The following is a 22,866-nucleotide window of genomic DNA, read 5'->3' as shown; positions in this document are numbered from 1 at the left end:
AAATAGTATCAGTTTGCTTTTGAAGAGAAATGCCATGAATGCATTTAAAAATAATGTAGATAGCTATATTCATATTCATTATACTGATTTTTCCAAATTGTTTTTTAAAAATCACCTCCATATATCTGCAGCTTCAGGTGATATTTGTGGGGACAGCTAATGGGCCTAAGTGGAGGGAACCTATAATTCCACTGATTTCTTAAGGATCATCCTCTTAAAGCAGATTGAAACACAGGAAGCTGAGTTTGAGGGTAGTCAAAGCTTTATGCTCTTAAGTAAGATTTTTAGTCTTTTCAGCAGGTGTTAAATGTAATTAAGTTTACAGCACATTCCACTGCCTGACAGTCTTGCATCTCACCAAATTGACTTCATAGATAATGGGCAGGACACTTAATTCTGAGCTTAAATTCAAATTTTTTAAATATTGAGATGTGCTATCAAATGCATAATGTTGGCAGTCTTAAAGAAAACAGAAAAATGTTGGCAGTCTTAAAGAAAACAGAGAAAAAAATTATTCCTTCTATTTTTTGCTTTGTAATAGTAGTAGTCAGTGTTTTATGATAAAAGAGAGGCTGTGCTTAAATGCACTCTAGAAACAGAGGTGATGTTTCTATAGTGCTTGCAAGATGGCGCTTAATGAGAACTTAAACAGAATTTGTTTTCAGTGTGCTATCTAATGTTTCCTTAAAGTAACTGAATTCAGCAGGAGGATATAAATGCTGCCTCTCAAGTCAAGGAACTCTCATTGTGTACGCACCACTGCAGCAGCTGTAATGTCCTGACAGTGCCAAGACAGTGTGGTTTCAAAGGTACATCCACATAGGAGTGTGGGAACAGGATTGCACTCATTGAGAATTCTTTGTGTCTCACCTCCGTGTAAAGCCTGAAGAGGAGCCTTCAAGGAAATCCATAATTATCTTCCTGAAAGCAATATAGGATAGAGTTTTCTATGAACAAAGAGAATTTTTGTTACCTACAGTTATATGGGGGTGGTGTTTATAAATCATAAATGAGGACATTGTTGTACAGCTACAATTATCTCCCACCCTTTTGGCAGTGTTGTTACAAACACTGTAAGTCAATACCTGAAAATCTGTGGGTATGCCTCACACTCATCCTCACAGTGATGGAGATAAAAAGCCACAGAAGGATAAAGTTTAAATTGAAAATGTATATGGCATATTTAGAGGGAGAGGCACTGAAAATGGCCATGACTTTCGACAGAGAAATACTCAGTCTTTCTGCAGAATCCCTTCCATGTTTCTGCTTTGAATACATGCAAGAGTGTAGTAGCAGAAGAATGCTGGCCACTGTAGTAGCTGATTTGGTAGCAAGTAGAAATGGAACATGTTCTCAGCATTTTCCAATGGGATTCTGCTTTTTAAAATTTTTTTCAGAGAAGTGAACATCAGTGGTATCACAGACACTGAAGAAGAGAGAATTAAAGAAAGTGCTGCGTATGTTGCCAAGAGGAACCTTTTTGCCACAGGGGAAGGAGTCAGTGTCAGCAAGGTGGCCAAGACAACTTCTGAAGAGAAACATCATGAAAAAAAATCAAGGAAAGTGGCGATCCGGGAGTCTGCTGAACATGTAGCCATGAGGAAAACGGTAAAAGACTAGAAATTAATACTTAAGCTGGAAAAGAAAATTAGTCGTTGTTGTTGTTGTTTGGTGTTTGTAAAGTGCCTAGCACACCAGTGCCCTGATTTCCTCCATGGACAATCACAATAATAGTAGTAATAAACCTAAGTATTTTTAATGGAAATCTCTTGAATTACTTGAAAGTCTTGTTATATAGGTATCAAATGGATAAGGAGAGAGGCACTGTGCCCAAGGCAGGCACCAGGAGTGCTTCTGTTGTGCTGAGAGAAAAGGACAGAGTAGGGGACCAGGGAAGGCTCTTTGGTCATGCCCACACCTATTTGAATGGCACAGCATCCTTCACCTGGAGGATGAGGCAGCTGCTGGGCAGAGAATAAAGGTGGCAATATATATATATATATATCTTTCTCAAGTAGGTGAATGGGTAGTTTCTGGACTTTTATGGCCCAAGAGCAAGTTTGTCCAAAGTGTTCACCCCAGAGTTTTAGTCATTGGGTATGAATTATGTGAAAATTTGGTGTAGATTAGGGAAGAAATCTGGAATTGAATCTCTAATTGTGTTTATTATTGTCCAGCTTCTTAAAAAGTAATACTCAGAGCATAGTTACAAATGTTGTGACCGGACTGGTGGGAAATGGAAGTGCAAATATGTTTAGTTTAGTAAATATATTACTTTATTTCTATTACTATACTACTTATATTACCATACTACACCATACTCTTACTGTATTTTATTATTTATTGTTTTGAGCAGAAGAATTGGCAAAATGCTTATAAAATATCCTTATGACATAAGGTTGTAAAGGGTGTAAACACTTTCAGAGACAAGGTAAAAAAGTCAAAGTCATCTCAAAAGCTGAGAAACAGTGAGGGTGAAATTTGATAACAATCAATGGAAATTACTACAAACAGAAGGGAAAGATTGAGTAAATGAGTAATGCCTGGCTAAGCAGAAGTATCTCAGGATCTGAGAGTTATAAAGGTCACAAATTTAATGTTGCTCGATTTAATGACAGTTGTACCAATCTAGAGTAACACACAAGGGGCAGTTATTTAGTTGTGTTGGAGTCTCTAGGGTCTATGATAATAAGCAGTCACTGTTTGATGAATATTGAGGAAAAATAGAACCTGTCCAGGACTGAGAAACCATTGTAAGGAAAACTGGAGTTACCTAGTTTACAAAAGTCCTCTTTATAATCTGAACACAGGGACCTGTAATTCTCCATATATTTGAAAGTTAGGGCAGAAAATAAATCTTTTAGTTAGCAGAAAGCAAGATTTATACCATATTAGGAGTTTTTTCCAGCTCTGTGGACAGTCAAGCAGTCAAACCAGTTACCTTGGGAGGATGAAAGATTGTACCACGAGAAAAGGTTTGAAAGTAGTTCTGTCAGAGATGATCTAAGCACAGAGAGCCCTGCATTACAGCACAAGTACAGAAGACATCTGAGTTTCAGGCCTATTTCACCTTCCACTCTGTATTTAAACTAATAAATAAGTAATTAAATGTTGAATATTATTTTACTTAGTTTTGAGGGGACAAGCCCTGTAAAATCAAATCTAGTTATTTTGGAAGGAGAACTTCTGGAAAATGAAAACTGTTTTCTGTGTCCAGGTGAGATAAGTACATTACATATGTAAATATGGATGTTTAAATAAAAATTGCAGAGGGTTTTGCATTTTTTTCTTTTTTTTTTTGGGTTGATTTTGTATTAATAATTTTCACTTCTGACTGCTGCTGTCATCAAGTGTATAATAAAATGTTTCTTTTCCAGCTAGAAGAGACTCAGGCATTCCATAAAAAGTTGAATAAAGATAAACTCTTACATGCTCCTGAGTTTATCATTGAGCCTCGTTCCCACACTATCTGGGAAAAGGAAAATGTTAGATTTAATTGTTCGGTGGCTGGCTGGCCTGAACCCCGTGTTACATGGTAAGTTTGTATCCCTGGCACTGAAAATCACCGCTTACCAGAATCTGAAGTCATCTTAGCAAATGTAGTCATTTTTCTGGAAGGATATAAGTTAAATTAAAAAAAAAAAAGTTTAAAAATCAGGTACTGATGGCAGACCTGTCAAACACCTTTCAAGTCACATTGTACAGAAAAAGAGCAAAATGTTAAAATGAAGTCATAATAACAACAACACAAATAATTATATAATTATTATCGTAAATTAATTAATATAATTATATTTAAAGTATTTGTATAACAGCACCAGGAATACATAGACTTTTTTTTTTTTAAATCTGGTAAAGACATCAAATATATTCCTTATGTCAATGATTAAGGAAAAATAGCAGTTTAATTTATCATACTATCTTTGATAATGTTTTCCAAATAGCTGAGTTTAGTTCTATGAATGACACTGATGTCCCTGAAGCATTAAAGCAGGCTTTGGTCAAGAGCAAACTTTTTGGCAGCTGAGTGGTTATAGTGCTGAATCTCCATGAAACAGAAATCCTTTGATGATGCTGTGAAATCTCAGTTATGATGATGTGTTCATAGCAGACACATTGTCCGTGTTTGAAGTTTGTGAATTCAGGTAGATCTGGAACCATCCAAATAAGATGAAAGCCTTGGAATTATTGGAAAATTTTACAGAATCACAGAATATGCTGAATTGGAAGGAAAACATCTACTATATCATAGTGTTACATAATAATCATATATTACAATTTGCTACTTGAATTGCTTGAGGGACTCTGCATTTATTTAAGTCTTAAAAACCTTAATCTCAGGGCCTGTCAAAAATTGCTATTAAGAGGTATATCAATAGGCCAGAGCTGAGTCCACAAAGTCACTGATCTCTTCCTGAGACTCTGACAGCCAGGCTCTGCATGGACACAGTTTTCCCATCCTGTAAGCTGTAAGGGTTACAAGTGCCCTGTGTTCACATTCCACCTGGGGAGGATTCCAGACAAACCCTTCAGATCTGGTCTCAGCTGGATATAAGTAATGGTCAGCTACACTCATGGCTGTAATCCAGCTCTGCAACCTGAATCCTACCCAAGAATTCATTTTCACTTTAGTTGAGATTCACCTTATCCCCAAAACCTGACATGGTTAAACTGAGCCTTCAGCTGTCTGTCTTTGCTCTTGCTGGGAACCAGTCTTTCATCTAAGTGCTAAATGTGGATGGTGAAAATTAATACGTCATTTTACTGTACATCTGAATTCCAAAGGGATTTCAGTTTGCCACAGGCTAATGTGGCACTAATGGAAAAAAAAAAAATCACATCCTTTTCAGCAGGTGCCTTTGCTCTAAGATATATAACAGTGCTGACCTGGATCTGTCAGCTTTCATTCAGCCTTTCTAACAAAATGTCAGTAGAATATTGCAAATAGTCATTCTTTGTATAAGCAATGAAGACTTTTCATGCTCTGCCTGAAAAACTATAAAGCTTTATTAACTTTCTCTGAAGAAAACCTGCCTGGTGCAGCTGTTCTGACTCCCCTGGGAAAAAAAAAAAAAAAAAGTATATGGAAAACCCAGGACATTTGAAACCAGTAGCAGAAAGCATAGACTATCAATGGCTAATGACAGTGGGAGGTTGCAGTCCCACATTAGCTAATGACTTAGCTGCTCTGGAATTTGCATTTCCAGAAATAACAAGTGGTCCTTCCAATATGAGTCCTATTTCTATAGATGAATATAAATAAGCAAAAATTGAATCAATTACTTTGTACTAACCTGATAATGAAGACAAAAGAAGTGAGAGTCTTCTTGCTGCTGGCATGACCCAGTAAAAGTTTCTTTCTGCACAGCACCCCACACTACCAAACAACTTTGCTGCCACAGGATCCAAGAGCTGCCCAGCCCTTTGGAGAAAATTTAAATATACTGTGGAGTTAAGTCCTGTTTGCATGATTTCATATCCCCTGGAAAATATTAAAGGACTGCTGGCATTATTCTATTTTCTAAAATATTTGACACACTAGATGTAATATAAAGATGCCCTGATGTTCCCAGGCAGTTCAGTCTCGGGGGCACCAGTTCACAGATGGTGTGGAGAGTGGTTCTGAATGTATTACTCTTGCTGGACTCATGTATTTTTCTTTGCCTAAGCCAGGATAATAGGGTAATGATTTCAGGCATCTCTGCAAATGATTGATGTGTAGGATAGAGACTACTGCCCTGAATTGAATCCCTTTTCATAGACATTTTGCTGAGAGGAAGATGAGGATAAAAGAATGAGAGTTTATGATCCTTACTCACTTAACCACTTGGAAAACTCTCAGTGTATTATTATGCCCAAATATTAGCAGTCAGGGAAATATTATTTATTGTACAACGTTGATGATGCTGAAAGACAGTTTTCAGATTTATTGTGGATATAGCTTCATCTTGAAATATATTCAATTCACAATATTCTCAGTGAAAATAAAATCGTTAATTACTGATTTGTTTGGTGAAGTGGGGCAAGTGACTGACACCAGACCAGTTCTCTTTCCTGACTGAAAATCATGAAAGGTTTAGAATATAAAATCTGAAATGAGGAAGCAAACTTCTTTGTCTGGTTGTCTGTTGTGAGAAGAAAGATTTATTTAAGATACTTTTATCTATCATCCTTTATCATTTCACTGTCTTTATATATATATGTATGTGTGTATATGTATATATACACACCTTATGAGGAACAGGGAAATCTATGTAAAGTAGGACACTCTCTTAGGAAACTTTTTTTTTTTTAATGGACCCCAATTCAATGCCAAATGTACTGAATAGAATTCAGAGTGCAATTTATTTATTAGATTCTATTGCCAGTTTTTTCCATATTTCCAATGGCTGCTTAAGACAGGATTCAGTCAAACATTTACTTGGTTACACCATGTATAGTCCAGAATTAGTGACATTTTATGCAACAATTGAAGAGGAAGAATTGATCATGCACCACTGTTCTTCCACTATGAGAGTTTCAAGCTGTTTGTATAAATTCTGAAATTAGCAGTACCAGCTCACCACTGATAAGCACTGGCTCATTCTTTCCTTCAAACTGGGACAACTGGGAATTTTGAACAGTAAACCGTTCCCACCTGAAGATACACCTGCGCCAGAGAACAGCGGTGTATTTTAGTGTATTGCAGTCCAACCCTGTTAAGTTGCAAATAAATTAAAAAGTTAACTTTCTACCTGACACTTTTATATATAAAGGTTTTAAAAGTAGGTCGAACCAGACAAAGTGTTTATTATAGCTTGTAAGTAAGGAGTCTACAAAAATTTTATTTGCATTTACAAAACTCTGAGATATTGTTCATGTGACTCCTTTCTTTTACAAGTACCAGCATGAAGTTCATGGTAATATGAACTGATTTTCATCCCACTCAAGACTATTTTCTTCTTTTAATTTGGGAATAAAATCTACCTGTGGCAGGTCAAAGATAAAGAGAGAAAGGTTACACTTCCAAAGATAGTGTAATGCCTTCCCATGGAGTTAGACTACAGTTTATCTGGAAGAGACATGCAGAAGCTGATGTTCTACTTCAAATATCAAGCACTTGACCTTTTAAAGTATAGAATGACTTCTCTTTGTGACATACTGCTTCTTTGCTGTTCTGTAGGTACAAAAACAACGTGCCCATTGATGTACAGGCTCACCCTGGCAAGTATATCATTCAAAGTCGATATGGGCTGCACTCCCTGGAGATTACCGAGTAAGGAAATAGTAAATAATTTAACAATCAGCTTAAGCTGCAAGGTTGCTATAGAATGAGACATGCAAAATGTGAACATCCCTCTTGGGGATGTAAGAGATATCAAGTCAGGTAATATCAGAGATATCAACTGTGCTGAATGCTGTCTTCTTAATGCTGAAGCAGTTCTGGTTTACCTCAATAGAGGATATGCAGTTTACCTGAGTTATTTATCTGGATATTCTTTTTATGGCTGAGTCAGAAAAGTGGGACATCTATGATTACTTTTTCCATCTGTCTGCTTGACGAGTACAATTAAATATGTAAAAATATGTGAGTTAACTGTTTTTCAAATATAGCAAAGTTCACAATTCATACTGAAATGAGAAACAGAATTGAGATGTCCTTGCTTATATACAAGAAAGATCTTTAACAGTACTCATCTTCCAATTGGGAAAATTTTGCACTCCCTTTGCATTAAAAACATTGAAAACATAAAACCTAATCAACAACCTGGATTTGAAAATTTATATACTGGCAGGTGCCCTTTGAAAATAGTTTACGTTATCTACCATTTCTACAAGTTCCATGTTAGGCATCTCTTCACAGAAGACAGTAAATTAGTGATGAATATCATCAGATAGTTTTTCCTACTTACTCTGTATTCCCAATTTCAAATCTGTAAGTGATATTTGAGGAGAGACATTTATTTCAAGCACTGGGATTTAACACTGAGAAAAACCTAATGGCTACAATCAGTCCAGTGTCTGTCTCCCAAGGTCTTAATAATTTTACCCGGATTTCTGAGGGTTTTCTTAATCTAAAATACAGAGACGCTACAGCAAAGAGTAAATGGGTGCTCTGCCTAATCATTTCTGTAATTTCAGGTGTGACTTTGATGACACTGCCCAGTATCATGCTTCTGCTCTGAATGTTAAAGGAGAAGTTTCAGTTTATGCTTCCCTTGTGGTAAAGAGTAGGTTGCAAAATATTTCCTTTAAGGTTTTTTTTTTTTTAAGATGCACATTACCAGTTTTGGTTTTGTGGCTCACAGAGCCTTTACCTTTTGGTGATAGTGACTGATTTTGTCTTTTTCTGCATAGGGTACAAAGGAGAAATCGATGCAAGTCTTTTGCATGGTAGAAATCTTTCCCCCTCTCCATGTAAGTTACAATTTTTCTTTGACACTTCCATTTATAGTTGTGACATCATGACACATGACTAAGCAGAACATTTAGTAACATTATTTTACAAAGAAGCGGGTTTGATTTACAAGAGTGTGGAGCTCTACAATTTCAGATGGTGTTAGCCTCACTAGCAGGGGGACAGGGCATTGCCTTCTAGGTCTCTTTGCTTATTTAAGAAACATCCTGTTAATACTGCACTTCACTATGAAACAGAATCTGTCAAAGAGAGAACCACTTCCTCTTTTGCAATATGTAAAACATGACATGGGGAAGCATGTGCCTGCATAGATTAGGTGACTTAATTGTTGTCTGCTGGTTATGTGGTTTCATAAGCTGTGAAAACGCACAGAAAATGCATAGCAAAGATTAAATATCCAGAACCCAAATAGACTATTTTGGGATATATCAAGGTAAAAATTGAAGTTCATTTTACCTGAGAACCTCACATTTTAACAATCTGGCATCATTGCTTCCATGATGATAAGACAGTCCACCCACATATGCCATGTGGGTGAAGATGCTTTAGGTACCCCATGAAATGTTTGACAGGTGAGACTCCCATATATTTCCAATAGAATTTGGGATCTATCTCTTCTTTATGGGAAAGGAAGATCACAATTTGCATATATTCACTGATCACAGGAAGAGGGAAAGTTATCAGTGTAGGCTGAATGAGTAAAAGTAGTGTGACCTTAGCTTTTATCAGCTGAGCTGTTTTCAAAACAGACGTGGAAGCCCCTCTGCCTTGTTTGTACAGCACAAGTGAAAGGCACTTAGGATGTCCTGTCTGGAAAGCTGCACCACTTGGGACACACAGCATTCAAAGAGATAAATTCAGGAACAAGAATAGAAACAGGCTACCCTTTTGTATTAATAGTCACCCCCACGAAAGCTTATTAGCTTACAAAACAAAGGCTGAGTGGACACATGACTGCTCTGAGATTGAGCAAGGAGTTAAAATGGGGAAAGAGAAGAACCATATAAGCTAAAGATCAACTTGACCTGAACAAAAAATTAATCACAAATAGAAGTCTTTTTAAGTTATAAAACAAACCTTGTGATAAAACACTGGATTAGAAATATTGAAAATTCTGAACTTAAATTCTGCAGAAGCCTCTCCCTGTTAAAATGAACTAGCTGTAAGAACTAGAGTTGTATGAATGAAGAAATAGCTGATTCTCTGCAATAGAAAGGACTTGGATCATCCAACACTGCAATTTCCTCTGAAGATGACAACTTAATATACATATTGTTCCTATTTATACTTTGAACTTTACCTGTAGTCATAATCACTGAATACTTTTTCTTCCTACTCTTGTCACAGAAAGAAAGAAAAGCAGAATATTTTTTTTTTTCCTCTTATACAGTTGCTGTTACCCCTCATGGCTATGCTTCCAGGTTTGAAATCAGCTTTGTTGACAAGTTTGATGTGGCCTTTGGGAGAGAAGGCGAAACAATGAGTCTGGGCTGCACAGTTGTCATCAATCCTGATATCAAGCGCTTCAAACCAGACATTGAGTGGTACAGAAACGGTGAGAATGTTTGACAAGAAGAAATATACCCTTCTTTCATGTAAATCTTTACTTATTTCAGCTTATGTCAATGTTATGATTTGGTCATCATTTTCTCAGGTTTTCCAGTGATGATATTTTCTCTTTTTCAACAAGAATTGTTTCATAATTTAGCATTTTGATGTGAAACCACAAAAAACTGATGGGGCGCTGTGAAAATATCTTCTAGGGATTTTTATTTCTTAAAAAGAATCTAAATTAAGAGCATTTTTATCAGAGCAAGCATCTATGTGGCCCATTTATAGCTTTTACTAATATCATATAGCTTTTATATTATCATATAGCTTTTACTATTTATTCATAAGCCAAGATATTTTTTAAGTGGTTGCAGTGCTCTGTAACAGCTGATAAAAAACTATTGTTTTCTGAAGTAATGCTTTGAAATCAAAGAAAAATTGTCATAAGAGCAGAATTAGATGTTATTTATGGCTGTCTTCAATGACAGAATGTTGTATAATAAGAGTGGTCTCTTGTATTTCCAATCTATCCCAATATATTCTCCGTACCCAGAATCTATTCTTCAGTAGATCCTGCTGGTTCTCATCATGAAATTCCCTAATTCCTAGGTGTTCTTATTACACCATCCAAATGGGTGCAGATGCAGTGGAGCGGGGAGCGAGCTTCTTTAACACTGACTCATGCAAACAAGGAGGATGAAGGTCTTTACACGCTACGAGTGGCGATGGGAGAGTACTATGAAGAGTACAGCGGTTATGTCTTTGTGCGAGGTAGGATACTGTCCTGCGCACAAAACTCACTACAGAGCTGAGGAAAAGGTGTTGGCAAAACCAGTCTCAGATATTTCAGGTGCTTCCCCCCCCCCCACCACAGCCCCCATAACAATAGAATAACAATTTTATATTAATAGATTCTAGCAATGTACATTTTAGTTGTTATCTCTGGAAATAAAAAAGCCATGCGTGTGTCAGGCTTTGGTGTCGTGTGCCCGAAGACTTCTAAACTCCATTGACATTCTGAGGAGGAAATTCAGGGTATTGCGTTCGGAGTGCTGAACATTAGTCATAAGGAGGAAAAATGCACATTATAAGTTATAAATGCTTTTTTGTAACCATCCCACTGTTAGCTAAACTGCACAATTTTTATCAAGATTTTCTGTGCAATTTGAGGGATTCTCTCTAATACACACTTTAGGAAAAAGGTACAGTGGAATGGAAACGCAAAGGTCTGCACTTGGAGAAGCATAATCTCATGCAGCAGAATAGGTTGGTGTACGTCTGGAGAGCTGCTTTTCAGGAAGGATCCTGGTGGACCAAGGTGAACAAGTGCCCTTGTCACAAAGACAGTGGCATCTCGGGCTGCATTAGGAAAGGCATTTTCAGCAGGCTGAGGAGGTGATCCTTGCCATTTACTCAGCACTGGTGAGGCTCATCTAGAATGCTAGATCCAGTTCTGGGATCCCCCATACAAAAGAGACATGGGCTCACTGAAGTGAGGTCACTGAAGGGTTGTGAAGGTGATTTACAGCTTAGAGCCTATGAAGAAAGGCTGAGAAAGCTGGGACTGTTCAGCCTGGAAGAGAAAGACCATGGGAGGAGTTTCTCCATGTGTACCTGATGGAGAGGAGTAAAGAAGACACTGGAACAGGTTACCTGGACAGGCTGTGGAGTCCAAATCCTTGGAGACACCCAAAACCTGATTTGACATGGCCCTGGGCAACCAGCTCTGGCTGACTCTGCTTTGAGCCAGGGGATAAGCTAGGCAATATTTGGAGCTGTCTGCCAATCTCAACCAGCGTGTGATTCTCTGAAGTAACGCAGTGAAGAATAGAATTAAAATGTAATTTTCATGAATGTGGTTTGCTTGTACAATCAAAAACTTCATTGAATACCCATTGAGAATTCCTTCTTTAAAAAAAGCCATGGCTGTCATGCTGTGTGCTGATTCTATATCTGTCCCAGCTGCTAAAAGCAGCTGAAGTGTGTAATGCTAATTCAAAAAGGCTCTGGAAATTCTTGGCTCTGAGACCATGCCCAGAATGGCTCCTTGTTGCCAAGTCCAGCAGAACTGTGTGAGATTTCAACCTGCCCAGGAAATACAACTGAAGCAGACGTTTCCGTCACCTGAAGGAAAAGCATATTGAAATAAGCTTCTGTGACAAGAAATAGGACTTGTCTTTCTTTATTTGTTTTACATTGTGCTTCCATATAAATAAATGATCACCCTCAGTCATATTACATCTTTCAGCAACACGGGTGTGACCTGACTGAACCCACCACCCCTTTCAGTAGAGTGTCTTCCTAGCCAATGGGTGTGTTTACCAAATTCCAATTACATTAATTATATTCTACATTCCTATTTAAATGGTCCCCACAATCTTGGTTGGCTACTGTATTTCTCATCATTCCTCCTAAACTATAGCCAAATTTGCTTTAAATGGCAGCTCTGGTATTTAAGCTGGAGCAATTGCCCTTTTGTGCCATGCACAGAAATCAGTGTATCAATGGAAGGGAGGCTCATAATGTTACCCGTTCAGATGGGCTTTGGGAACGTGTGATTCCTCTGCCATGGCTACAGGCAGGTCATCATTTGTCAGCAAGTCATCAGGGAGGAAATCCTACCCTCCTAGAGGCTGATCAGCACTGCTGGCTCTCCCAGCTCTTTCCCATCCTGTCTTGGAAAAAAACCTGTGGTCTCGTGTTCTGTCAAGTGGTAAATATGGGCAATTAAAACCTTTCATGAAGAGAACACTGAAGACACTTTGTTGTTACTATTAAACTTCTTAGTATTCTGTGATGTTAACTGGATGGTTTACTCTGTATGTTACCACTTTAACAAAATGCAACAAGTTACCTGTAATTAGAACCTGGACTCAGCAACTTTGGCATAGCTTCAAAAGCTCCACGTGATGCTACTCTGCCTGTAACAGAAGACTCTGTAAAGTGGGGCTAGGATTTTTTTTCTTTTGGAAGACTATTGTTTTACTTAATGAGACATTAAATACTCGAACAAGGCATTTTTTCATGAAAGTCAAAATCATGAAAAATTGGGATTACTGTATATTGTAAACCAAAAACTTGTAATGCCTCAAAACATTAAGCCTTTTTGACAAGTCAAGTTTATATGGAGTGTATGAATAGTATTTATTGGGATTTTTTTTATTCAGGTATATACATCTTAGGTCTTCTTTTGAAGTCAATCACAATTGTGCAAATTGATGTTATTCTTCAGAGAAACAACAACTCTAATTTGAAAGTCTCTCAAGGAATCTTCCTGCAAAGGTTATTTTTCTCTACATGAAATTTGCACCATCTCACAAATCACACTCTTTGCAAACAGTAAAAATTCCCCGGTGCCCAGCACTATGCTCTGTTTTTCAAAGCTTTAGATAAGACATGTCCAGAAGTTGATGCAGGAGTCAAGGCCCTTTGACAGCAGCAGTCCCAGATTTGTGGTAAACACTTGAAAGGAACAATATGCTTATCTCTATGAAGGTTCTATTCCACAGTGATAATGTATGTGTAATATAATTAAATTTCAAAAGCTTTTGGTGCCTTTGCAGTTCACAGCCAACCAAAATCAAGCAATGAAGGACCATGGGTGGAGATAAGATATTTAATTCAGTATTGTTATATCCAATGGATGAATACTTTTGATTGAACTATTGCCTGGCTGCCAAGTTTTTAGTTCAACAGTGTCTCTCACAGCTCCCTAACCAGAATGCATGGTAATAATTCTATCTAAAATTTCTAGGTGAATTACATTTACAGTATGCTGTAGCATATAAAACATTTGTAAATGTTGCAAGAAAAAGCCAAAACCTATAAAAACACTAGCTATATAAAAGCAAATACTTTTTTGAAGCCAGTAGGAACACAATTTGGTCCTTAAAGATAATAACTGTGAAAGAACTGCAGTTCACATTTGCAAACACATTTCTCCATCTTCAAAGATGCTGATGCTGAAATCCCTGGAGCCCCTGGTGCACCACTGGATGTGCAGTGCTTAGATGCCAACAAAGATTATGTCATTGTCTCCTGGAAGCAACCCGCTGTCGATGGAGGAAACCCCATCCTTGGATATTTCATTGACAGGTTAGTGAGTGTGCTGGACTGGAGAACTTGTATTGCTGCTCATTCCAGCTCAAAAAATTAAAGGCACATTGAAAAATATGAGATAAAACAGTCATTTATTTTCATTCTTTTTGCTGGCCAGAAGAAATTTTTTTTTGTTGTTTTGTTTTGTATTGGCTTAGACTGATCTAACTTTCATGGATATAATCACATCTTGCTTCATTTAATTGCATAGAAAACAAAACAAAAAGCAGCTCAGCCCTCGCTGCTTCCTCTGAGGCTTGAGGGGCCTCAGGATTTGGTAGTGTTTGGTAGTTCTGCATCAGGCAGCTCTGGCTCCTTTAGTACCACGGCTCTCTTGCTTCTCTCCTAATAGTTACTATGTACCAGAAAGCAAAATATTGTCTCAAAGGGTCTTGGATTTCTTTCCCAAATGCTGTTGTTACTCCAGCTCTTCAATTCACAAGCTCCATGGAAATGATTTTTAAAAATATGAAACCTCCATGTGTTACAGGATCAGGATCCAGTAACAGGATCCCGATCCAGTAACCCAGATATATGTTACTGTGTGTATCAGGATCCTAGAAACTTGTGATTCAAGAAATTAAGTTAGTATTTTGAGACTTGCAGTAACTTTCAGTGCTGGTAATATTTGTTTGAGTTTCAGTAATAGAGTCCATCATATGAGGTTCCTCTGGGCTTATTTAAATGCATGTAAAAACACACACAAACAGGTATATTTATATTTATATTTATATTTATATGAAATATGCCATTATATGTCTTTGAATATACATAAATTATATCTGTAAAAAGAGGGTATTGCTTTGTGAAATAAATCTAACACTGAAACGTAACTACTGTTTTGATAACTTTTGAGTGTCAGTCACTGCTGTAACTATGCTCTGCTAGATCTAAGCTATGGCTCTTTAACCTTCATTGAAAGATCCTAAACAAAAGACAGGACTAGACCCTGAACAATAATATCTCATTTTAAAACCACACTATTGAGGGATGTTAGCACCGAGAGTAACTGCAAGAGAAATGGCATTTTGCTTTTTCTGTTGTGTTCACCTCATTTATTCTGCATTTGCTCCCAAATTCAGAGCTGTGTTGCTGCTCTCCAGTGTTGGATCCCACCAAAGGTATTTAGGGACCCAAATATTTGACCTGGGTAGCCCCTAACTGCCTTGTGGAGTTGAGGGGGTGACTTGAGCCGGCAGGACTCGTCTGTGCTAATGGCAGAAGCAAAGCTTGAGCATCCCTCACCCCAAGCAGACACAAGAACCACAAAACCACCCTGAGTGGGATGGTAACAATTCTCAGGAGAGATTCTTGCATGTACCAAGAAATCGGGGTAGGAACTGTAGCTTTCTCTTTGGCAGATATCCCACCAGATATTCTTTTCCAAGCTGAAAGGTGTTTCTGTTGACCATGTTGCTGGATACAGGGAAGCCATCACCACAGGCTTCTCCTGCCTCCCTGAGCTGAAGTGGCTGCTGGTCATATCTTTCTTCTGCCATAAACAGCCTCCTGATGTGGGAGCAGCAGCACCACGGTGGGTCCCGTCACGGTAGGGGCTGCAGCCAGCACACCACAGGCTCCCTTGGCAGCCCCAGTGGTCTGGTCTCCGAAGCAGGGCCTGACGGAGTGCCCAACTTTAACCCCATTCCCAGCCATCCCTGTGCTGGGATGGCCCCAGAACTCACAGTGGGGGTCTCTGCACCCCATGAGCCCAGCATCCTGTGGGATGTACAGTGCAGCACAGTGCAGGAACGATGAAGTAATGTCCTCCCGGCAACATATGCAAGTAAGCTATCCTCTCCCTTCAAGTAAGCTGAAGTTGACACTCCCTAAGCATACTTTGGAGGGTTTAAACAGTGAGGCGAGTCTGCTCTTATCCCTTTTTCAGTTCAGGAAAGAATGGGTGAAGCTGTGAGGGATTTAGTGCATGCCCAGCTGGTACTTCAGCCTGACGCCTTGGTGCAGCTGCTTTGATGTCACCAGTGTATAATTCTGCTGAGGAAACTGGTACGGACCGGCCAATGAACACAAACAGATGGTGGAGCTGCAAAGGCATGTGTGTGCCCTGAGTTCATGTTTTTCCCTTCCTAGCACTGCCCTTGCTGTTTGTATTTTTCAGGTGTGAGGTTGGCACCTCCCACTGGACCCAGTGCAATGAGAATCCCGTGAAGTTTGCTCGTTTTCCTGTCACTGGTCTGATTGAAGGCCGTTCCTATATTTTCCGAGTCCGAGCTGTGAACAAAGCTGGTGTCAGCCTGCCCTCCCGGGTGTCAGAGCCTGTGGCTGCTCTGGATCCTGCAGACAGAGCCAGGCTTAGAGGTAAGATGTGCTTTTTACAGGTTGCATGAGAGGTTCAAGAAGTCACAACTATATATATATATATATATATATATATATATATATATATATATATATAATTATTTTAAACGTATGACTATCAATTCATAAGCCTTCAAAATCCCACTAGAGGGAGCAAGGCAAAGCCGAAACATTCTTTGGAGACAGCTTTGCCAAGAAGTCATCTCAGTGCTCTTTGCACTAAGTGTTCTATCTGCTGAAATTTCTTTGGCTGACTGCAGTGCTACGCTCCAAACTTGCAGGAAGGGGGGGAAAATGGTGCAGAAGAGTTTAATTGCCTAGAGAGGCTTGATTTTGTTCAGCCAACAGAACAGCTGAACTGATCCCGTGAATAGTTTCTCTCTGAGCCACAGACAAGGGTGGATGATTCTGTTCTTGTGCGACAATCCAAGTCTTGCAATGACATCAGAACAACACCAGGACAGCCCAGCAGATCAGGACAGCCCAACAGATCCCAAGCTCTCTGCTTTACGGTTAACATTTTACAAGTCAAGGATATTTCTCCTGTGGCCTCACTATGTCCCAGACATTTTGCTTCCAAACCCACCTCTACGCATATGGTATAATCATATGCCTAAAATAAACTTCCACTTCTATCCAAAATCTATTTATCCATGTTTCTGAAGTTTTATAATTTAAAATGGTCCAATGTGAAGGGGTATTGTACGCAAAGCTACAGTGCTCCCACAGTCCCAGATTGTATGGGCTACCGTGCATAGTGCTGCAGCTAGATGATCTAGGTTTCCATTCAAGATAAAACAAAAGGCCAGAGGAAAGAGATTTGGCACTGCCAAGAAACATTGCGCTCAGTCAGACATGTGAAACCCTAAGCTTGGGGAGGAGGGAGGAGTCTTCTTCTCAATGGGCAGCATGGAATCTGTCACAGGAGGTGAAGACTGGGTTGGGTGGCCTATTCCTGTCTTATCTCCTCCTCTCATCCCTCATAATTTTCCTCCCCACCTGCTTCCTCTCTACTTTGATCTCCAAAATGGATCAGCCAATGTAAGGTGAACAACGTGGAGGCAGAGAACAGCATTTGCAAAAATTATCTCTGAAAGTGCATGGACCTGGTTAAAACTGCATAACTGCAATAGTGTGATAATATACTTGTTGCTCAGACAGCCACCCAAATTTATCAAGTGAACATGTTTAGTCAGGCTGAGCCGTTACTGTTTGTGGCTGTGACCCATGATTTAAAAGCCGGTGATGTGAGAGAAAGTGGTTAAGAAGAGACAAGATGCAGCCTGCAGGAATTTGGCTGTTCCTTTAAAAAATGAGCTGTTAAACCAAAGGAATAGAGGACGGAAAATAAAGCTGAAACTAATTCCCTGAAAATGATGAGCTGAGTGAACCAAATAGCTCTGCTTGTCACCTAGGAGACTTCTGTGACATTTCAGGAAAGAATAGACGTTTCAGTGGATTACGTTTTCTAGCTACATTAAATGCTGAGTTGGTCTCAATATTCAGTCTGTAAAGCCCACAACTAGCTTGGGTAACTACTAGCTTGCTACATAAGCAACAGCCACAGCACTAATCAAAAATGAAGCTCATGGGGATCTTGCAATTATTAGTTTTGAACAACAGAGTCTCTTTTCTCATTGTTTGAAAATTTCCTGGTCTCCTAGTTCTCCATTATCTCTGACATTCGTTTCAGGTCACCCTTCTGCTCCTTGGACTGGACAGATTATTGTGACTGAGGAAGAACCTGCAGGTAAACACAGCCCTTTTGCCTACAAATGTCTAATGTGAAGCTGGCTGAGTATTGAGGAAAACTCTGAGTGAGTTCAGTGAACTTTGGCATACACCCAAAGTTTGTTGTTTTGAGAGTCACTTGACCTTGAATAACTCAACAACTTGGTTTTCGAGGTGAAGTTTCGTTATTCAGGACCTAACGAAATCATGCTTAGAATTAAAAGAAGGAAACTTAAACCAAATATTTGGAAGACTTTTAACACTACATTAAAATAAAAGATTAACTGCTGATGTATATTGATACTACTAATTTTTAATTATTATGCTAATTCTGATACAAAAATGGAAGAATTAAATCCAAGTTCCCTTTCCTATTCTTCCCTGTCCTTCAGAGGGTGTTGTTCCTGGCCCCCCCACAGACCTCCAAGTTATTGAGGCCACCAAGAATTATGTTGTGCTTAGCTGGAAACCTCCAGGACAGCGGGGCCACGAGGGTATCATGTACTTTGTGGAGAAGGTAAAATTGGACAATTTGGACAGAATCATGCTGTGGCAATATTTTACATTTGTCTTGTCATCTCTTCTGGACCTCTGGTTAACTTTCATTTCTGTCTCAGACTTGCAAATTAGGGCAAGGATTATAAATTCATCAAGATAACTGTCAGTGTAGATTAAGATAAACTGGGAATAAAAGAAAGATGGGAAATAGGAAAGTAAATGAAGGATGTGTCACACCCAGTAATATTGTTCTTGAATTGTGTCATTGACCTACCTGGAGTAAAGAGAACGAAGCTTATATAATGTGAAAGCACAGAGAAAAGTTATATGTGTATATATATGTATATATGTGTGTGTGTATGTGTATATATGTATGTGTATTTATTTATTAATTTATGTATATGCATGTCATATATATATGATATCTATATGATATATAGATATAGATGATATAGATATAAAATTGTATAAATGACACTTATCTGGCAGTCAGATTGTTTACATTTTGGATGGAAGCATTTTGCAAGCATTTCGTGTTATCAGCACTTTCTATTCCAGCTGCCTTTTCATGTTTATCCTCTACAGTAGCTTTCCATTTGCTCCACCAACTCAACAAAGATCACAAAATTTCTTTTCTGATCTCCTACAAAAAAATCAGTTTTAATTTCAGTGTCCTGCTTTCCTGAGGTGTTTCTGCATGGCTGCTAGCCTAGAAAATTCTTCACACCATCACCCTTTCTACTTGCATCTCTTGGCTCACAAACTTTTTTATCAATGTTTCTTCCTATCAGTCTAGAGGTGTCATCAAGGGAGACATAAATATCTTCCCATTATGTGTTTTCCATCTCTCATACAAAATCTTGTCTAAATAAATGAGTTTCACTTAGCAACAGCCTTGGAGAGGATGAATGTATGAATTTTGAGTTTCCACATAAGAAAACTTTTTAATAACCCATTACATGCTGAGTACTGAGCACTAATTTCACATATTCATATGTGAATTTGAATCCCTCAGAAACCAGAACCATTACTTGCAATTATAATTAATGTAAATCAAAGCAAAAAATTAATCAGTGGTATTAGTGGTATAAGCGATCATAGTATGTAGAATTTCTAGCCAAAGAAGTAAAAAAAATTCACAAATTAATTGCAATTTTTTTTTTTTTCTGGAAGATGGGGGTCAAATCATGATTAATTCTGAAAGCCACCCTGAAAACACTAAGAGCAGCACAAGAGCATCTAGAAGCAAAGTGATAATGTTAGGGTTTTGCTCTTAGCATAATGCTGAATATCTGCAAAACTCATTTTGAAAGTGGTCCAGACTGGGTGCTGTTAATAGCATCACTTCCTTGCTGTGGAGAGGGTTTAGCTCTGCTGTATTAAAACCAGTAAACTTTTCTGTTTGTTTTCTGGAGTAAGTGAGCATCTGGCAGATTCAGAAGCTTTGAAATACGCTCATCTGTGGAAAGGCCCAAAGAAGGGATGTGTCTCCCTGTTCTCCACAGCAGACATGAATTCTGTGGTGCAGGGGAAAAAGCCTTGTGTGAGATGCTCAGCCCTCAGATACTTCTGTTCTAAACCTGCTTTCTGGGTCTGACTGCAGTGTGTTGCTGGCACAGAGGACTGGCAAAGGGTGAACACCGAGATCCCTGTGAAGTCCCCTCGCTTTGCAGTCTTTGATTTGTCTGAAGGGAAATCCTACTGCTTCCGAGTCCGCTGCTGCAATTCAGCTGGAATTGGTGAACCCTCAGAAGCAACTGAAGCCACTGTGGTGGATGACAAACTGGGTAAGCGTGTGCTCACGTGTATTAAATTACCTCCATGGTAACTTTTCAGTTTGTGATCTAATTGTTTTGTCTGCAGGCAAGTAGCTGCCCAGAAAATAATTCAAGTATGAAAAGCAGTCAGTGATTTATTCCCTTTAGCTAAAATATTTTTTGTTTTGGTTCTTCAGCCTTCAAATGGCAGATGCAAACCAAGGAAATTAAGCTGCAAATAACGATGCCAAGAACTGCAAAGACTGCAAATAGCAAAAGAAAATGAAAACTCAAGGAAGTACAAAAATGTTTTGTTTTACTTAGAGTCTTTATTGAAAATAAGCCCAGACATCAGTAGAGTCTAACCTTCCTTGTTTGCCAAATTAAACAAAAGTGATGAATTTAATACTTACGTGAAAGCAGAGACTGTTTTCACTGGAAGAGAAGCCAAGATGTTCAATACAGTAAATCATCAGTAGCTATACCTACATTGCCAATTTGTTTCCAAACAGCAATGTAGATTTCAAACCAACTCCCAAATTACCTCTTGTTCACTTGTTATTGAATTCTCAGAGCATTTGGATGTGCATGAAACACATTTTTAAAGAAGATTAAAATGTCTCTTAAAAAACACTGTAGATACCCTTTGCTACTTAACAAGAGCCTCGGTTTCTGGCTTATTCCATGGGCTCCACAAGATCTTCAATGAGCACCTAGCGCATTTTCTCTTTTACAAAGCTCTAAATCACATCTCTGGTGCAGATATTCAGCATGAGGGATAAACTAAACATGATTTTAGGGAAATAACACTGGATCCTGGGCAATACAGAAGTGAGCAACCTCACCACCCAGGTGAGCTTGAGCCTACTGATCCTGTCCTGTCCTGACAGATTACTTAATTTAAATCAGAGCAGTTTTTTTGAAGGTTAAATCTGTACTAATCTTGGTAGTATAATCAAGAATAGCATTTCATGCTTGTTTTATTTGTGAATGTTAATCGGCAGGCCACTCATTTATTTCTGCTTTTCTCCCGCAGATATTCCCAAGGCTCCTGGCCGTATTATGCCAACTAGGAATACAGATACTTCAGTTGTTGTCACTTGGACAGAGCCCCCAGATGCCAAGGAGCTGGTTGGGTACTACATCGAGTCAAGTGTGGAAGGATCTGGTCGTTGGGAACCGTGCAATAACAACCCAGTGAAAGGCACAAGGTAATTAACCTTAAACCATGGAAATGATGGTCACCAATGTCTGATTTACGGGATATATGTGCTTTCCAGCCATTAGTAATAGTAGAGCTAATCTCTCTGTGGTAGCCAGCAGGCTGGAATCCCTCTTACATGTGAAGCTCATAAGAAGTTATAAAAACGTATTTCAAACTGTGAGTTTTGTCCCAAGACGAATTATAATCAACCTTATATTAGAAACAATTAGTCAAGGGGGAAGAAACATGGATATTGCTAATGAAGAAAAGTGAAGCAGCTTGCTCCTTCTAGCTATTGTACAGCCTATCAGTTTGATGAAAAACAGGACATTGAGGAATGACTGAAGTTACAAATGTGGAAAATTAAACTGCATAATGTTTGGAAGCAAAGTGCTTTGTTTTGGAAGTCTGCTCTAAACATTTCTGGACTATGTATCTGGACTGTCAGGAGGACATGTGGACTATATCTCACTAAAAATATTACTTTCTGACTGCTCTTTCTCTTGTAATCATCAAGAAATTAATGAACACTCTTAAATATTGGGTACAAACCCACATTTCTTACCTATATGAAGCTTGGTCTCCAGTCAGAAAAAATAATCAAGATTTAAAACTTCCTGGGATAAATCCGATTTAATTTGAATAAGTATGTAATTTTCAGAGTCTGAAGGAGTAAGAGCAGAACTTTTTCCGCAAGTGGACTGTTACAGAAGTAGTCCCTGCTTATTTTGACTGATTCTGCTTATTTGCACTTGCTATCTGTGACAACCCTTATCACAATACGTAAAGCTCTGCTAAATACTCCTGGAGCAGCTTTGCTGTTTAGAAGGGCACTGTAAATGCTTAGTATATCAGAAGCACCTAAAAACTCACTTGGTCGAACACAGACACAACAATTTCCTTTATGTATTCTTTAGTGCATTTATATGGCACTTATATTTATGTGTGCCATTATTACATCCTTTCATATCTATTTCCATGAGTTATATTGTAGTTATATCGAAAGTGGGTGAAGTTCCATGCTCTTTGCTTGTTTTAAAATATGAAATGTCACCTTCAATCACCACAGAAATAAAAACAGTGTTCTGAGTTACCATATATTTTGATACAAGTACACTGCATAGGTTTCTATTGCTGCGTTTTTAGTCAGTATGATATAATCTGTGATGCAGTCAGGCACAGGCTGTCTGTTAACTCTTGGTTTTTCTGGTTGAGTCAATCTTAAAGCATTAGCTGTAGTTCATAATTTGCCTTATGCAGTATATTTTGATCTTTTGAAATTCTGCACACATCCTGGTGAGAGTAAATTA

At 38.5% G+C, this 22,866-nt stretch overlaps 1 protein-coding gene across 6 annotated transcripts in view; it reads left to right on the top strand.

Moving 5' to 3' along the window:
- Positions 1 to 22,866, top strand: part of MYOM1 (myomesin 1) — a 73,210-nt gene that overhangs the window by 15,020 nt on the left and 35,324 nt on the right. For all 6 annotated transcript variants that reach the window (XM_040068069.2, XM_040067982.2, XM_058419282.1 and 3 more), the window contains exons 4-16: positions 1,398 to 1,608; positions 3,378 to 3,535; positions 7,163 to 7,255; positions 8,122 to 8,210; positions 8,338 to 8,397; positions 9,789 to 9,953; positions 10,559 to 10,720; positions 13,903 to 14,044; positions 16,167 to 16,366; positions 18,060 to 18,116; positions 18,490 to 18,614; positions 20,199 to 20,382; positions 21,389 to 21,563. In XM_040068069.2, coding sequence (XP_039924003.1) covers positions 1,398 to 1,608; positions 3,378 to 3,535; positions 7,163 to 7,255; positions 8,122 to 8,210; positions 8,338 to 8,397; positions 9,789 to 9,953; positions 10,559 to 10,720; positions 13,903 to 14,044; positions 16,167 to 16,366; positions 18,060 to 18,116; positions 18,490 to 18,614; positions 20,199 to 20,382; positions 21,389 to 21,563 — 1,821 coding nt within the window. The remainder of the gene's footprint in view (positions 1 to 1,397; positions 1,609 to 3,377; positions 3,536 to 7,162; positions 7,256 to 8,121; positions 8,211 to 8,337; positions 8,398 to 9,788; positions 9,954 to 10,558; positions 10,721 to 13,902; positions 14,045 to 16,166; positions 16,367 to 18,059; positions 18,117 to 18,489; positions 18,615 to 20,198; positions 20,383 to 21,388; positions 21,564 to 22,866) is intronic.

This window comes from Hirundo rustica, chromosome 1 (assembly GCF_015227805.2).
Source record: "Hirundo rustica isolate bHirRus1 chromosome 1, bHirRus1.pri.v3, whole genome shotgun sequence".
Taxonomy (NCBI): Eukaryota; Metazoa; Chordata; class Aves; order Passeriformes; family Hirundinidae; genus Hirundo; species Hirundo rustica.
This window is presented reverse-complemented; position numbering and strand designations above follow the sequence as displayed.